Raw genomic sequence first — 18,762 nt, 5'->3', positions numbered from 1 at the left:
ACAGCACTGTTAGCCATCCAGCTCCAACTCACACCAAGGTTATGGGAGATCTTGAGTTCGAAGTGTCTCCAGTCCCTAAAAAGCTGAGCTTAAAGCTCGAAACATTTTTCTTTGTAGCTAGCCCATGGCCAAAGCCCATCTATATGGGGATTGAGAATCCTTATGGCAATTTCTTAATTTCTTCTACAGCCATCATAAACTACTGACCACCTCATCCTACTCCCACTCGACCATCTGGCCTATACCTGGTTGGTTGACTTACTCATGGACTATCCCACATATACTGAGTTTCCTGAATATTCTGGCTTCTAGAGACTCTGCCAAAATACAGGCATTTTCTGTTTTTGTTTCTGTTTTGTATATCTGTCCATATAAGTTCATTATTTCCTATGAGTGATTCTTTTTTCCCCCAAAGAGACTATCTGACCTCACTACATTTTCTACATGGCTACAATGATTAAGAGGAATGAGTGTCACATCTGGCTTCAGAGGACATGTCGGGTGTTCATTCTCATACTGCAATTTATGTGTGAGTTTGAGCAAGTCATCTTGCCCAGGGCTCAGTTTACTTGTTTGTAAAATGTGAGTTTGGATTAGACAATCACTAAATTTCTTTTAAGCACCAATTAATCCTTAGAGATACTGTAGCCTCTACTATCCCTTCCGATCCTAAATCAATGATGCTACAATTTTATTTCTGTATCCATCACAGTGCTTCAGATGCTATTAAGTACCCAGTGGACATGCTATAAATCCCTGTTGAATAAAACTATAGTTCTTCAGTGGGACAAAGGAGTTACAGCTACCACCAATGGGGGCTCATTTCTAGGAACAAGTTTTCTTCCTCATAGCCCAGGTTACAAAATGTAACCTTAGGAAAGGGGTACAGTTTAATGTTAGTATTTCTTCTCTAGTGTGGGGAAGGGAGGAAAGGAGGAAGATACTTGGGAACTTGAAAGTAACAAATAAACATATTAATTAATTTTTTTTAAATTGAAAAGAGGACTTGTCAGCTTTCGGGGGGGGGGCAGAAAAGAGTAGGGGGGAGGAGATCATGAACAATGTAACTATGGGGAAATAGTCTAAATAAAAAGAGGAGTATGAGAGTATTCTTGCTTATCAAAAGGCTTTGTTATTAAGAAGAATACGGAATATTCTTTCTTCATCGGGGTTACTTCTCCAGCCTTAAAACATTTTGCAGGTTCATTTTTCAAAGAATCAGTTTTTTTCCTGCGTTTTTTTAAATTGATAAAAACATCCATTTCACTCAGCAGAAAGAACTATGTTAAGTTTCCTAATGTAATGGGATATAACTTTCCTTCTTTTCTAGATGAAATGTTTGGTGAAAGATGAGCCAATATAGGTTCCAATCCCTTCTTCTGGGGTGAACAAGAGTTTATTGTACCCGAGAGTCCAGATAGCTCTTTAATAAGTCTTGGAGTCCACTCAGCTATTAAAAGTAGCCCAAAATAATTTTAAAATGTCCTTTTGAGTTAAAAAAAAATCCAGGAAAAAAATCCACTCATTCTATTCCCTACTGGCTACCCCCTATGTCGTGTCTATGTATAGGCTGGAATAAGTTATAACAAGAACACAATTCTCTCTTTTACTAGACGTGATGATTTTACCTGTTAGAACCCTTTGCCCCGCTATCCTGGCTTGTAAAGTTCTGCCAAAATAGGGGCATTTTCTGATTGTCTCAGCCTAAGCATGTTTTTAAAGCCAACGCGATAAATCATCAATTACATCAAGGAGGGAAGGCATCTGACTACCTTTTAAAGCTGTCTGTCGAGCAGTTAGTTTACCATACTGCCTGGTGAAAATCAGCTGGTTTCCCACCCATCTCTTTGGACATGAGATCTAAACGACAGCATGAAGTGAGGCATGCAGGGTCACGGGGCCTTTGTGATGACGCCGCATCCACAAATATAAGCATTTCTAGGACTTCGAGGAAAAACCAGTCCTCTGGCCCAGCCTGGTTCCTCTTAGTAACCAATCTAGAACATGTAAGAAGAATTTCTCTACTGCTTATCTTCAACTAAAGATAATTTTGAGGGTTTTTATTATCTGAGAGAGCAGCACGATACCAACTGGCATGGGCACAAGTCTCGCAGCGACTACATTCTTGTGGACGAGGGCCAGTAGTTTGTGACCAAAGAAATCCCGAGACCACGCCTTTGGCAAAACACCCCCCACCTGTGTCAAGGAAGCTCATCCCCTAAACTTTATAAAATATATATATCTGGGTAGAAATATTATTATTTTTAATTATTACACACCCCCAAATTTTTAGAAATGTTTATATAATATATTATTATATTATATAATATATGTACATATAATATAATAAAATGATATATAATCAATATATATAAATTATAAATTTTCAATGTGGTCATTAACAAAATGTCCACCTCTCTTTTTATTTCTAGCAAAGGTGCAGAAAATTGCTGGCCCAACTCCTCCATTTCTCCTCTGCCTAAAAATTCAAGATTTTCTTCTCTCTCTTCCTCTTATTGGCTTTCCTTTTCTGTATCAAGATCTATTTTCTCCCAACAGGAAGATGAAAAAGGACAAGAATCAAACAAGATTCTTTTAAAGGTATTTAAAAAATCAGGGGAAATGTTTTAATGTTTTGCCCAGGCTTCCAACGCCGAGAGAGTGGGACTGTCTCTGTGCATCGACTTTTCCACTTAAATCTTCATGCACAGGTGTCTTTGTGCACACTCGTCTATACACCATTGATGAAAACGCACAAAGACAATCGTCATCCTCGGTTACTGAGAGACTACTACTATAATTTATTAACAAACGGAATAGTTCATGGATCTTGGGCGACACGAGTTCCTTTATCCAATGGTTGATAATTGTCTTTGCAGAACCTACCTTTGGGCCAGAAAGATGGTGCACACATACATATGGGGGTGGACTCCAAGTACACGTATAAATCAATCCTGAAATGACTATGACCCTTACCTGAAGAGCAGTGCTTTCAATGTGGACACATAGACCAATGAATGAAAGAACAGGTTACTTTCTAGAAAGTTCCAACTTCTTCAAGGAGGACCGTCTTTCCTTTGGCCTAATCCTATTCATTGATCAGGATACTCATTACCTCACACACTTCTGATGTGTGACCCTGAATACGTCACTGAAATTATTCCCGTCTCAGGTTTCTCATCTAAGAAATGGGGATGATAACCACTGCATTTACCTTATAGGTGAATTATGGGGTTCAAATAAAATTTATGTAAAACCCTCTGCAAACCTTCAAATGATACATAAATGTTATTATGACTGTCGTTATTAGCTTTGAGATGTAACTTCCTGCCCGTCTTTTCAACTGAAGAAAGACCAAGTTGTCCAAAACCATTGCATCTTATTCCCTTTCCAGGCATCTATGAGAAATGGTCTTGGTAACATTTATGCAAGTTGGGTTCTCGGTGAGATCTCGCTGAGAGGAGCCAGTCCCTTGGAGCGAGCCATTTTTCTACAGCACCCCTCTTCCTCTGTTTAGATTGAACTGTCATCACTTTACACAAGTGAAATCAATCTACATGAAATTAATGTAAACTCTATGCATTACAGGGTGGTGTACATTTGATTGTTCTACTAGAAAAAAAGAGATAAAAGGTTTTGGGGGGCATTTTCCTCTGCCATAACGTGCACCAACACAATATAAATGACAGAATACATTTCATAACTGAGAAATCAAATGAAGGAAATGGCTAAGCACCTGGGGCGGGTCCTGATTCTCTACGATTCTACTCAGAAGATGTGGGTGAGGACTGTGAACTGGGTTATCATTTTAGTAAAAATATTACCTAAAGGCAGGGGATCTTAACCTTTTTTTTTTTGGTGGCCATCCCTGTGAAGCCTATAGACCCTTCCCCGAATGTCTGTAAATGCACAAAATAAAATATATAAGGCTGCAAAGGAAACCAATTATATTGAAATATAATTATTTTTTAAAAGTTTTTTTTTAAGTTCCCAGACCCCCAGATTAAGAATTCGTGCCTTAAGTCTTCATTTTTGCCAAGTGTTACACAATCTCTTTTTCTAATCACAAATTCATCGTAACCACTCTTTTTTTTTTTTTGGCAGGGAGAAAAAAGGGGGGTGTATTTCCTAGTTTTAAGATAAGCCAATTCTACATGCTAAGAAGAGAACACATGACTTTTAGGAGTGGAGTAACTGAGAGGGCCAAGGAGTATAATCGGTATCCAGATGTGGAGCCTTTCCAATCACCTATCATTAATATCTCCCAATTTAGGTTTTATATCCAAGTCCTAGAATCCATACAAAGCCGTAACCAAGGAATGAACTCGAATAAAATGGAGTCAAGAAAGCAGATGGTCTGCTATCAAAACCCTTCAAGCCTAAAATAACCTTTCCAAAGGAAGGAGGACAGTTAATTAAAAGCAAGCTATATTTACTCTATTCTGAAGATCTCAATGTAAATAAAAAAGCTCGACGGTGCTTGTATGATGTTGGACTTAGCCATGGCATTTCGATGATCCTCTTTTGTCATGAACAGTTTCTAATCCAAATTTTCAGTAAATAGCTTCAGAAAATTCCTTGAAGTTCTGAAATAGCGATAGAGCTAAATGGAGCACGCTTACTGACCTATGACACTCCTTCATTCTGTGCAGTGGTCACCCCGGGTCCTGGAGCAAATAAACAAAGATGACCCGGTACGGGAGGATGTGGACCAATGAGGCTTGAACCCCATCTAAAGCAGCTAGGTGTAGAAAGAGAAAGAAAGTCCTTTTCAGAGTCCCCCTGGCTGGACTTTTTGCCATGTTCTCCCAATTCATAATCTACCCCAAGTGTTAAAAAGAAGAACCAGGTAAAAGAAGGCAATTTGTCACCACCGCTCATAGAAACAAACCCGATTGCTTACGCTAGGAACGTTGGGACGTAGAATCTTCCTATAAAAAGTGGGAAAAAAACAAAATATACCGGAGCCAAACCAATGAAAAAGACCACCATAATTGGTTAAATAGAAACAACAGAAGACAGTATGGTGAAGAATGTTGAATTTGCAGCCACAGGACCTGGGTTCAACCTCCTCTAGAGGCAATTACTGCAAACTGTCTCATTACCTCCATGACCATAAGCAAGTCAAGTAACCACCAAGCGGTTTCTGTTCCCTAACCCATAAAATGCCAGGGATGAACTAGACAATGGCCAAGGTCCCTTCCTACTCAAAAGTCTAGTATTTTGTGAACTCTGGGCCAGAAATCTGAAGAGCTGGATGCCGGGCTTGCCTTTACCACTAACTAACCTGCTATGGGAATTTTCTGAGCTTCAGTTTCCATCTTTCTAAAGTAACTAGAATACCCCTAATTCCTCTCTATTTTTTTTCATGGAAAGTATATGAAAGCAATACAAAGTTCTGTAAGCTCTTCTGAGCCAACAAGCTAAGCTATTTTAAGGAATGTAAGAAATTACTTATTTATATAATACATATTATAGAAATATATAACATATGTTATACTTTAATGTAATAGATAAAATAGAAAACACTTTTCTATCTTATGTAAATATGGTTGGGTGCAACGGTACATGACTGGAGCTACTGAAGCTGGTGGATTTCCTGGATCTCAGGAATTCTGAGTGATCAGGTGCCTGTTCCAAGTCCATCAGTCAATGCAGGGAGCCTCAGATGGAGTGGACCACCAGGCTGCTGATGGAGGGGCAAATTGGCTCAGGCCAGAAATGGAGCAGGTCAGGGCACTCGGATTGTGAGAGCCCCTGCCCTGACCGCCTAGGTGAGATAAGAAGATCCAGTCTTTAAAAAATATCTACACACACACACACACACACACACACACACACATAACATAACATATTATTAAAACAGATAAAAGTAATACCAAAATGGGTTTAATAACATATATCGTAACATACAGATTCTATAACCACACACATCCATACCTTTCCCCCTTAATAAATTTCTGTAATTGGGTTCATCTTCCATGATCAATTCATGTCTCCTACCCTTCTGCCTTACCCCTGACTCGATTTCTCCCTTCTCTAAGTTCCCATGGTGCTTTGGTCTGCACCGTTCATCTGATGCTTACTTAGATACTTCTCTGGATCCACATTATCACTCAAGCCTTTGGGTGAGTGCGTTTGTAGCTGTGTATAGCTATGTGTTTGGGTATGGGGTCAAGAAAGACAGAGAAACAAAGAGTTCTTGTCTTCCCCAAGTAGCCCTCAAAGGTGGGGAAGGAGCCTCAACTACTATGCCTCCCGGCACCTTACGGAGCGTTCAGTCCATCGCAGGGGCTCAGGAAATATTGGTTGATTAAATAAACATTTGTTAGAAGGAGGAAAACAGACAGTGTCCTTCCAATGGAGAACCAAGAGGTATTTTATAAGCACCTACACATTTCCCATGTCAAAGGTGTAGCTACTAAGTGCCATAGACTTTTTGCCATCAGGTATCCCATTCATCCACCTGGTGATATGGCTAATAAAATTTGATTTTCACAGCACAGGCAAACTGTTACCTAAATTACATCTGACCAATTACTGAAGCAACCAGACGTGTGGTACAGAATATATATACTGTGCAACAAATTCATCTGTGAACCCCCTGGCACTTTGGGTAATCAAACAGAAGTGTTTCAGTCATCTGGCAGTGTTTAATATTAGTAACATTTGTTTAATGCTAGTCACTAATTAAATTTATGTCCTTCTACCAAATGCTAGTTGTGGGGAGAAATCCTAGCCATCCATTTTAACAAACTCCTTCAGCCTGTGGCTCCTTGGCGAGCCTGGTTGACTTAAAAGTACACTCTTTGGAAACTTAGCGTGCATTCCAAAGGGGGGAGGGAAGACAGGTAATATCAAAGTTTCCAAAATTAAGAATCGGGCAAAAAAAATGCTTCGCTTTGCTCATTTGCCTCATAACACACTATGGGAATTTCAAAGACATTCCAGAAACATCTACCGCCCTGATTATTAGGGCCAGATATCCCAGAAGCTCTTTAAAGGCACCTTCAATAAAGAAAGTTAGCTATGCAAAAGACAGCTTCCACTTTAAGAGGCCAGGGAAGAAAAGCGGCATTAAAATAAGCCATGTCACCGGAAGATTCAGGAAATCATCATGGCTTCAAAAAGTCACATGCAAAGGTTTGGACGAAACATTTCAAATGGATTTAGTAGCTTGCACAGCCATCTTGATCACTGTTGAATTGCTAAATTCTCAAATTACAGAAGAATCTTAATGGTAAGAGCTTTGAAATGCAATGACTAATAACTCTTAAATTAGCCCCAAAGGTTAAAACCCTTTTTTTTTCATTGCATTACATTGTGAAATTCTAATTTCAAATGCTCTCAAACAAGAGGGAAGGAATTCTTTCAGTTTTATTTTGTGTCAGTAAATTAGAGGCCTCACTAGAGTGGCAGGGGGTGGAGAGGGTGGTTTGAGGGGCCAAAGAAGGGAAGCTCAGGGTGAGAGTGAAAAGAGGGACTCTCTCTCTCTCTCTCTCTCTCTCTCTCTCTCTCTCTCTCTCTCTCTCTCTCTCTCTCGCTCTCTCTCTCTCTCTCTCTCTCACACACACACACACACATCTAGCTGAATAAAAATTTTATTTGTACTAAAATATCCCCATATCTTTGCTTTCTATGCTAGGGAAGGGGGTGGGGGAAGCAATAAAGTTTTCTTTCTTTTTTCTAATCAGTATTTGCCTTTTAAGGACTGGTAGAGATTTGATGGACCTGTGGATTCTGCAGCTGGGATGACATCTAACAACACAGCTGCAGGCTTTTTCACAGGCTTTAGGATCCACTGAAAGCTGACCTAACACAGACCTTTCCTCTCTCCCCTCAAATTCTTCCCGATGCCAACATTTCCCCCAGGCAGGCAGAGTGGGGTGAGGAGAGTCCTAATGAAGCTCTGGACATTAGAAGAACAATTATTATAACTCTGTACAGTCAACTGGTGAATACCACAATGGATCTATCTGAGAGAAGCAAGTCAAGGAGATAGAGAGGAAGAATGGGAGGGATGGAGAGAGAGAGAGAGAGAGAGAGAGAGAGAGAGAGAGAGAGAGAGAGAGAGAGAGAGAGAGAGAGAGAGAGAGAAGCATATCATGCTTTCTGAAGGGTCAGTAGAAATTTTTAGGCAAAGGACTTGAGTTCAAATCCCACTTTTGATTCTTATGACTATGTAGCCTTAGTCAAATTGTTTATTCCCTCCAGGCCTCAGCCATAAAATGGGGGTGAGGAGAGGATTGGACTCAGTGGTCTTTATGATTCTGTCTAGCTCTAAATCTAGCAGAAAGATTTACAAAATGGTGCTCTGAAATGTCAAGAGTGGAGATCGAATTCTATATACATACTGACAATGAAATACACGCTCTGACTCATGTTTGCTGAGTGACATGTTAGGGAAAAACCAAAGACAAACTCGAGATGCCTGCTGGACCACAAGAGGGCTAGGACATGGTGCTACCCCACAATGAGAGGTGAGTGACCATTAAGTAAAAACAATACCTAAATAACTCAAATTCATTGCAACGGGAAGCTTTATGCCTTTTAGTTCTTTCCCAAAGTCCAATTTCAAGGTCTAACAAGCACCTTCATACTATATATACCGGACGACCCATCTGTAGATTCAAAATAATAAGCCCTTTGCCTATGGTAAACAGAGACGGTGAGAGAGACTTGAATATGGATACGAGTCCAAAGCCAACCATCATTTGCCACAGTAATTGGGTGGAAACATCCAACAGGTGAAGATGAGCACTGCTCACCATCTCTGCCCTCTTTAGGAGCTGAGAGGAAGGAAACAAAAGAGACAGACTTACCAAACTCATCACATATACTCTCATTTTCTATTAGGGTTGGGTGGTCAAAAGTGTCCCGACAGTAAAGGATTTGTGGGTTCTTGCTGACCACGGCGATTCCACCTAGGGCTAACACAAACTGGTCTGTTAGCACGGATGATGGCTTATCTTGAATACGCTTCAGCATGGAACGGTAGCGACAGTACTGGGGATAGCTGAGGACAATCACATTGGAATCTTCATCATCTTCACCTGGAGAAACAAGAAAAGACCTCCATCAGACTTTTTCCTCATCTAAAGGAGGCCACGCCGACAACAACCAACACGTGACCACATCACCGTTTTTTTAATTTCCACATTGTTTTCTATGCAATATGACATGCTGTAGTAAGACATCTCATGTCAGCTCCCATTCATCAGAGCCACAGCTCACGCCTCTTCCCTCCTTCCACCGATCCATCAAGCCCATGGGCTTCCTATGGCAGGCTTTGCTTGTGAGGGAAAGTAATATTCTTCTCAGATTTCTATGGATCTAAATATCATCATCATTCCAATCCCCTCTCTCCTGCCTCTCTACCATGCCAGTCACCCCCAGCTAGTCGCACTTTTCCTTCCTCTATTCCAATGTTCCCCAAACCCTCCAAATCCATCTGGCGACTTGGCAAATCGAAGGGAACCCTGCTGAGAAGTACATCCCAAGAGCCCTTGTTAAAGGACTCAATCAGAACCAACTTAACTCTGATGAAAATGCTTCAGCAACTTTAATGAAGCCTGTTCTTTCAATGTTCTTGGTGCCTGTTTACACCTTGCTATATTTAGCACCCATTTACCAAACGGAGCTCTTCAAGGAGAGGTCTCTCCATCATCTTAAGCTTTATAAATGACAAACAATCCCTCCCTTCTGTGGCTCCAGGTCTATGCAATGCCAGCTAGATTTCGCAGCCCAGGGCCAGTTTGACACGGCGCTCAACACACCCACCATCGGGACAGTTGTCACCAATTCCCAAATATGTCACTTACTTACCCAAAGGGAAAACGCTCACTATTTGGAGGCCGTACCACGCTGTAGGGATTTGTCTAAGACACCAACACCATTTTGGCCATCTGGTAGGTAACCAGTGGGAAATGTATAAGGAAGGGGAGACTCTACTGATAGACCATCCTCAGTACCGATAGAAGGTGAGGATGTAACCTTTTCCGATAGGAGGCTAATGCCCAGATGCATTTCTAGTCATGTTCATTTGGTTCCTCAGGCTGCTTGTTTCTCCGCGAATGGAGATGTTTTGCTGCTTGCAAGATGACATCTTTTTACAGTTTACATTTCTTAGCCTCCTGCTTAGTTTGTGGGTAGCCACTTCTTCAGCTGGCACACTTAATTAAAAGGAAATATGTTTACATTGAAGGAAAGTTCCAAAATTAGAAGCCATTTTTAAAGACGATAGAATGTGTCTCCCAAGACATGCTAATTTGAGATTTTTAAAGCAGACCCAAAAATAGTTCATGCTTTTGGTTAAAGTAGGTACTTTTCTATAGAGTTAAAGCACTTACTAAATATTAAATGTTAACATCCACCAGTCTTTGTCAAAACTCAAAGAGTACCTAAGTACCATCTAGAGAGGCAACCACAAAGCTACAATTGTACCATTGTAATCCTCCATGGAAGAAATGTCAAATGAGAGAGAGGCTGTGGTCTGATGGTCTGCCTGGAAGCCAGGAAACTCCAAAACCCTAATTGAGGTTCTGGCAATGGCTTTCCTTGGCACTCAGCAAGTTGTACTGTGTCTTGCCTCAGTTTCTCTAGATAATACATTTGTAGATATGAGTCAAAAAAAGACCTTATACAGGCAACTGATTCCAACCTCTCAAGATGAGGAACCTCAGGCTGAGAGTTGTAACAGAAAGACAGTAGGGCCCACTGACCCAATGAGATAAAGAGAAGCCTTCAGGGTCATTCCCTTATGGAGAAATATATGAGACCCCTTTGGACTATGCACTTTCTTGCCCATTCACATTCCCCAGATCTTCTTCTGCCATTATTTGATGATCCTTTCCCTTGGTACTAGGTTCTACTGACAAAACCCACTGCCTCACTATACCTAAAATCTCCTCTCTTACTCCCTCCCCCTTCTAAGTTTAAGGGACTTCTTCTATACATCTCTTTTGGATCCATTCCAAGACATTTTCTCATTTTAATTTAGAAAAATGACCATAGTAAGGCTGAGAGTAAGAAAGGTAACTGAAGAACATCTCTAATTCTGTCCATACTCTCCTCCTGCTCATGATTCTTTTTGTTCTTGTTTTTTTTTTAACCATGGCCTTCTGTCTTAGAATCAATGCTGTGTATTAGTTCCAGGGGCAGAAGAGCGCAAATGGCTAGGCAATAGGGATTAAGTTTCTTGCTCAGGGTCACACAGCTAGGGAGTGTCTTAGGCCAGATCTGAACCCAGGACCTCCCATCTACAGACCTGCCTCTTCTTATCCACTGAACCACCTAGGTGCCCTCTATTCTTTAGATAAAGGCATTGGGAGTCCCAAAAAACAAAGGGATTTGCCCAGGCATCCCTAGCAATGCCGATATTCAAATCTGGACCTTCTCTCCATTTTCTCTGTGCACATATCTGATCCTTTCACTAAAATGTCAGTCCTTCAGGGCTAGGGATTAGGTCATATTTTATGCCTTTGTAGCACAGTGCTTTCTTTGGACACAATAAATCCTTAATAAATGTTCCTTATAGTTGAATCCCCTCCTTCATTTAACGAGTTCCTGAAATCTCACTTCCTCTATGAAGTCTTTCTTGATTAAATGAGAGCTAGTCAATACCTGTCTCACCGAAACAAGCACATCTTCATTCTCTGATTGTTCGGTGATCTAGAGCTGTTTCTGTAATGTAATCTATACATCGATGAATTTAACATGTTTTAATTTACTCAAGGTGCTTCTTCAAACACTAAATCATAGTCTTGGCACTGAAAGGGGCTTTGGATCAACTCACACCTTCAAAAGTCTCCTTTACAGCACACAAGACAAAGGGCTGCCTGGTGCCTGCTTGTAGACCTCCGTCTAGGCAGAACCCACTCTCTCAAGGTGGCCCATTTCATTTTGGGATAGCCCTAGTTGGGAAAATGTTTCTCCTTGCTTATTCAGTTGTCTGCAGGTCTTTCCACCATCCCTGCTCCTAGGCCATGAGCTCCTCCTAAAAGGAGCTAGCACAGATGTTAATGAATGTTCATGAGCATTTCATGATGTTAATAATGAAGACAGTGGTTCCTGATTAGTTAGGCTAAGAACAACTCATTTCATGGAAAGCTGCAGACAACAACCAGCTGTGGATCAGAATTTCCCACTCTGTTTTTGTAGTGGCTCTCTACTGTCTCCAAGCTCAAGGAGAAACTCCTCTGTTTGGCATTTGCAATTCTCCATATTTGAACTTATTCTTACCTTTCTGGCATTCTTAGACCATGTTCTCCTCTAGTCGCTCTAAGATTTGCCTACATTGGCCTGCTTGTTCCTCACTGTTCCAATTTCCATGTCTTTGCGGTGGATCTCTCCATGTGTACCATGATCCTCTCCCTCATCTCCACCTCTTACTTTCCTTGGTTTCCTTCAAGACTCAACTCAAATCCCACCTTCGGCCTAGGACCTTTCTCGATCCGCTCCTCTCCCTTGGAGATTGCCTTCCAACTCTTCCATTCCATTCTCCATTGTAGATGTTTTATGTAATATACCTAGTTACTCATCTGTTGTCTCTTCCCTTAGAATGGAAGCTCTTTGAAGGCAGACACTCTCTTTGGCTTTCTTTGGATCCCCAGTAATAGTACAGGGCTTAGAATAGAGAAAGCACTTAAAGAATGTAAAAAATGCTTGACTACTGGACTAGCAGCCCTATCTCTGGACAAAGAGTTTCCCAACCTCTAACAAATCAAATGGTCCCTTTCCAAGTCTAGATCCAAGACTCCAAAAGCAAACAAGTGGGCAACAGTCATTGATCTGAATTATTCTCCATCTCAAGCTAAGTCAAGTGATGCCAAAACAACTGGCTCACAGATGGAAAGAATTAAATCAATCGGTTGTTTTGTCAACAAGACTCCATCAACAACCCTGTCCGACTGATTTCTAAACACTGGGAGGACAGAGCAAAGTTCAGGTCTGACAGTCTTTCTCCGTAATGAGTCCTTCCCCAAAGGGGGTTCCCATGAACTTTTCCAACCACTGTACCAAGATGCCAAACCTCACTGGCTCTCCAGAAAGTTGAACTTAGCCCTCTGGGTAGACATGGGGCCCAGAAGCTGCAGCCAGTCCCCTAGAGTGTCCCTTTACTGGGGGACGCAGCTGCCTACTGCTTGGCAGACTCTCTGTGGCCCAAGCAGATGCATTTGCTTGACAGTGGGAAAAAACTCAAGACCAAATGTGGCCATCTTGATATTAAGGAATTTAAAGGTGAAATTGATTAGGAGAGGAGAGTAGCACAAGAGACAGGAGAAGACGCAATGGAGGAACTCAAAGATCTCTTCCAGTTTTAAAAGTTTGATGATACCGTAACTTCCCCATAAGTCTTTGCATTAACTAACTTTTCTCCTATGTGATCCTGAGAACCTTTAATTCCTAGTGCCCAATAGAGTATCTTAACTGGGTACACAAGTGTGTGTGTGCATATATGGGGGGGGGTGTAGGGGGAGAACAAAGTCAGATCAACTTTGGGAGACGTTTTCTTCTATAGATTCCAGGTTACTTGTTTTCCAAATTACTTTGTCTTGCTTGTGTAGCTCATACATGTGTGTATGTGTATACGTATGTACATAAAATAAACAAACACTTCAATGCAAAGTTAACCATGTAACCAGGCCTGCCAACAAATGCTCTGCAGTGCATTTTTCCCCTTTCCAATTCATAATGGGGCCAACAGATAAATCTAAGAATGAATAAAGAATGGATAAATTGCACATTTGTTTAGTAAAAGACAAACAAAGTGTTCCTGGAACAAAGATTTTCTTTCAACCACACCCACATATGAAAAGAAATCAAAGCATTGCTCTAACAAAATACAGGCCTGAGAAAAAGGAGTTTGCTTCTCCCAATCCAGTCGGTTGCCTTTAGCTGGCTTGCGTGTATTATTCCACTTTTTAGTCCCCAGAAAATGATCAGTGAGGAGTTGCTGGCACTGGTTAAAATTTTAAATTAATATAATTATGAGTTTCTAGTAAGGTAACAATCCACTCCCTAGCTCCAATCCGCTTCCCCTGATGTCCACTCCGCCCCCACCCCCCATCTGTATATTTCTATTTTTAAAAGGAATTACTGCTGGGGAATAGGAGATACGAAATTACGAAACCTCATTTTAACTTCAATAAAGCGAATTTTACCTATTAAAAGTTAATACCTAAAGTACACTACTTGTAAATGCTCAACCCAAATTACCCTAATCCAGGGCTTATATCATAATTACACGTTTTGTTAACCTCTCTCAATGTCAATTTTTCATTTATTTATATATTTTCCAAGTTCAAAACAGAATTCCATAGAGAAACTGTAATTACATCGGGAGACTCCACCCATACTTTTCAAACAGTAACTGTATACTACTGCTTAATTCACATGGCTGGGCTGGGGAGTGGGAGGAGGGAGGGAGGGGGGACAGGCTAAGAGCAGGCATTCAGGCTAAATAGCGTGTTGCTCAAGTTGTCTTTGTGTGAGGGGAGATGCATGAAATAGCAAACACAATGACTTAATGGGGCACTGACTTCCAAACATCCATAATGCTATTTTTTTTTAATAGCAAAAGCTGGCCAAATGCAGAGAGTGGCTGAAAACATGATTTCCTGAGGAGAAATCGGCTTCCATACCTTCCAAGATGATTCAGAAATGCAACTTTCTTTTTCATTCTTGGGGTTGGGGAGCGAGGGGACTTAGAAGGAAGGCTGCTTGTTTCGGAAACATTAGACGATTATAGTTACAGCTAACCACCATAATCTACCTCGAACATCAGTAAGCTTTTTTTTTTAACTTAAAAAAAAAAAAACCCTTCACGCCAGGATTTTATAGAGCCTGATGGAAAAAGTATGCATGTTCCTTCCTGCACCTAATTACCTCAACTGAGAAATCTGCCAAGAATCCGACCCTTTAGTTCTCTTAATCGTATTAGGGTGAAGGCATTTGGATGCCAATAGAAACAAACATTTAAGGATTTTTCACTTAAAAGATTCCAAATATGTATTAAAGCTATGCTTGAAACACAACGTCCCCACTGCTTGAAAGACAACAGAGAGTGGTTTTTAAAAGAGCAAACCTGAATTTGCTCGTGTTATAAAACTTAATGTCTAGTTCCAGGCCAATTGAAGTAAAATCGTGTCGATATGAACTCCTCTCTCCATGATTTATGCTGCCTTCTGTTAGTTTATTACATTAGACATTCCTTTCTCAACACTTTATACTTTTTCCTGTGCTCCTAGCAACCAGTTAGGAGAAGAGGCATCAACTTTATATACCTGGCTTCACTCCAGATTCTGCTGCTATTGATAATTATATTGAAGTTTCCATTTAATTGCTGCTCTGTTGTGACACTGAATATTTGTCATAATTAGGCGTTTCCTATTTTCTGTCCATTCGTTTCTGATATTACTGAAAATGAAGTCTGAATCCAGAAAACACAAAGCAGAACAATAACACAGATAAGAGTAGCTACAGCTGTTACCATCATTACCAACTCAGGAACGTGTGGCAGGGAAAAAAAAATTCTGAATATAATTTCTCGGAAGGTAATTTTCCTTTCAGTCTAAGTACTCTTATTCATCTTACAGTTACTCAATGATTTCCTGTTCTAATTACAAGACATTATACAGAAAGACGTTTGTAAAAGGAAAATACAGCAGAGCAACACAGCTAAATAGCCTGAATTGGTTGTAAGTGTTTAAAATTCCAAATTTGTTCATCAACTTTATCAATTCTTGGTTACAGTTCTGTGTAATGTGTCCTACCACATGTCTAAACCTCTCTCAAGGCAGTTAAGCTAGTGCCCAAGTCTACATCAAAGGGGAAAATACACTTGCAGTTAAACTGTTAGAGAGAAGGGGGGAAAAAAAAAGATCAGTTATTTTTTCTCACCAAAGCTGTTAAATTGGAGGCATGCCAAGACAAGGAGTGGAAAATATATTTTTTTTTTTATAAAAGCAAAATGCTTGATTAAAAGAGAGAAAGAGCTAGATTCCATCCGGAATCTAAATGAATACAGCACAAACGATTTCATAAAAACATGCTGTGACGTAAATTACACATCAGCATTGGCCTGTTGTGGTTATTTTGAGAAATGGTTTGTACTGTAAGTCAGCTGGTTCTGCCCCACCCTTAATGGTTTTGTAATTCTCTACACAGCAAGTGAGTGGAACAGTCCTGAAATTGCTCAGAAGGAAAACAGACATAGCCATATAGAGTTGGCAATAAAAAGATAATGTACTTTTAACATAACAGAACAAGAAGATTGGTTTTATTAACTAAAAAACTACTTTAAATGGTCCCCAGCTTGCCATTTGTTTTGATAAATGGGAACACAGATCTTCCTAAGATAAGCAACAGAAACAACACTAGGGAACTTTAAAAAGTGGGAAAATGGATTAGTGTAGGGACAGCAAATTAAGCAAGAAAAATTCCAAATGCATAGTAAAAATAAATTAAGATTCAAGGGCTCTGAATAGACCTATTCTTAAAGTAGGCCTCTTTGGAAAATGTATACTCAAATTTAAAAAAAAAAAATTTTTTTTTAGCCCACACTAAGGCAAACAGCTGGGCCTAGGGGAATGGTTGGATATAGTATCTTATTTGTAACACATGAAGCCATTTCAGAAATCCTAAAAGAAAGAAAAAAGGGAGGTGACAAAATAGTGACGACTATGACATCACATCCCAGAATCCACCAATAAATATGGGCTTTCGGAAGTATCTAGGGTTTAGCTTTCTCTATAGTTCACTTCTATGAAATTTTAAGACTTTATCAAAAAGTACCCAAGTCATTGGAGGGGGCCATTAGTGGGAATGGATGAGCTGGCAGAATACTAAAGCATACGGAAGAGCCTTTCGAGCCCCTCCTTTTAAACATGGTGGCCCATGTGAATAATTTCAGCCCCTTCCCTGCAAAAACCCACCTTTCCCACCCATTTATATTCCAATTCTTAAGAAGAAAATATACCTCTCATCTCTCCCACTTCACTCACCTCACTAATGCCTGGAGGAGATAATACTGTGGACTGTTATCAGTCATTAATTCCTTAGTGTGAATGAGTTTGAGGATTATTTAAAAGTAGGTTGATAATTAAAGAGAAACAGGGCTCAGTGGAAGAAGGAGATTGGGAAATGGAGAAGGAAAAAACCCAGTGAAACCAAGAACTAGAGCACACATCTAAGAAATTTGGGGAGGCCATTGGGGGGGAAGGGTCTCATCTACTTTCACAATCAAAGATAATGCACAGATCACCAACCATGCAACTTTACTTTCTTTTTTAATGGTCCAGGAATAAGTAACTAGCCTGCTTTCCAGATGATGATGTCTCCCACTGGAAGAACGAAAATACCTGCATTTTGAACCCCTATCTTCCCCAATACAGTGCCTGGTGTACAGAAGATGTTTAAAAAAGACTCCCTGACTCCCTATTCTCCTCCCCTCTCATGGAATCTCCTGACTTCTCTCAAGACCCACTTTGGGGGCCACTTCCTGCAAGAAAACCCACTCTGATTCTCCCAGTTACTTAGTAACCCTCCTTGCCCCCTATTTCTTTGGATTTACTTTGTATCTTTACCCTGGCAGTGGATATATACTCCCTCAGACTTCCAGTTACTTTGGGGTTATCTACCTCTATTTGATTGCAAGTTCTTTGAGGGCAGGAGCTCTCTTTACTCTATTTGTATCTGCAGAATTTAGCACTGAGCTTGGCAAGTAGGAGGTACTTAGTGCATATTTACCAACTAGCTACTTTGTATACACTTGGCATTAAATTACTTCATGTGTGCGTTCATATGTATCCTGCACAGACCAGGAAATGTTCGTGTTTGTCTCCCCCATTAGAATGCGAGTTCCTTGAGAATAGCAGGAACTGATTTTGGTTTTGGTTTTGTTTTTATGGGGGTTTTTGTCTCTCTTTGTATACTCAAGGCTTTGCACAGTGCCTGACACATGGTAAGTGACAAATACATGTTGACTAATACTTTTTCCTTCAAATCAATATGAGCTCTTGGAGGGCAAAAATGGTTATTTTTGTATTTTTAAAATGGTTATTTTTGTATTTTTAGTTCTAGCACCCAGCACCATGCCAGGCATTATAGGAAACAGGCACTTAATAAATGTTTACTTCCTACAGAGAGACGTGTCCTGAATGGCTGGGGATGCCTTTTAATTTTATGTTTAAAAATAAATATTCATGGATCTCTTTGGTTTTTACTTGGTTCCTCTCTCATCCCAGAGAGCCATCCTTTATCAAAAAGCAAATACCATTTTTGTATGACTGCACAACAGTGATCTGGCACACAGCAAAATATTCAGTAAATATTGGGAGAACGAAGGAACAGCCTGGATATACTGTACTGGCAATGGCCAATTATTTGGCCTGGATTTGGTTGTCAGAATATTCCCAAAATAGGTTCCCTGCCCTCTAGATAAAAGATAGGGAATTTTGAAAGTTGTCTTTTCCTCTGTATTCTGGGGCGATTTAGCCGGGGCACCTCGGGGGAAAGGGAAAGCTTTTGGGCATACCAGATGAACAAGGTGAGTCGTATTAGGAATCCAAGGGATCAATGTGGTGGACATCAAGAAGGAGGTGGTTTCAAAAGGACAGATGAGAGGCTGCAAGACCCCTAGATCAAGGGACCTGCATTTAAATACCAGCACTACCTACTTATTATCTGTGCAACCTTGGATAAGTCCCTTTATCATTCAGAGCCTTACTTTCCTCATCTATAAAATGGGAATAATAATACTAA

At 40.4% G+C, this 18,762-nt stretch overlaps 1 protein-coding gene across 3 annotated transcripts in view; it reads right to left on the bottom strand.

Moving 5' to 3' along the window:
- ARID5B (AT-rich interaction domain 5B) overlaps positions 1 to 18,762 on the bottom strand; it is a 209,524-nt gene that overhangs the window by 105,829 nt on the left and 84,933 nt on the right. For all 3 annotated transcript variants that reach the window (XM_056795952.1, XM_056795955.1, XM_007478274.2), the window contains one exon: positions 8,823 to 9,053. In XM_056795952.1, the coding sequence (XP_056651930.1) occupies positions 8,823 to 9,053 (231 nt within the window). The remainder of the gene's footprint in view (positions 1 to 8,822; positions 9,054 to 18,762) is intronic.

This window comes from Monodelphis domestica, chromosome 1 (assembly GCF_027887165.1).
Source record: "Monodelphis domestica isolate mMonDom1 chromosome 1, mMonDom1.pri, whole genome shotgun sequence".
NCBI lineage: Eukaryota > Metazoa > Chordata > Mammalia > Didelphimorphia > Didelphidae > Monodelphis > Monodelphis domestica.
This window is presented reverse-complemented; position numbering and strand designations above follow the sequence as displayed.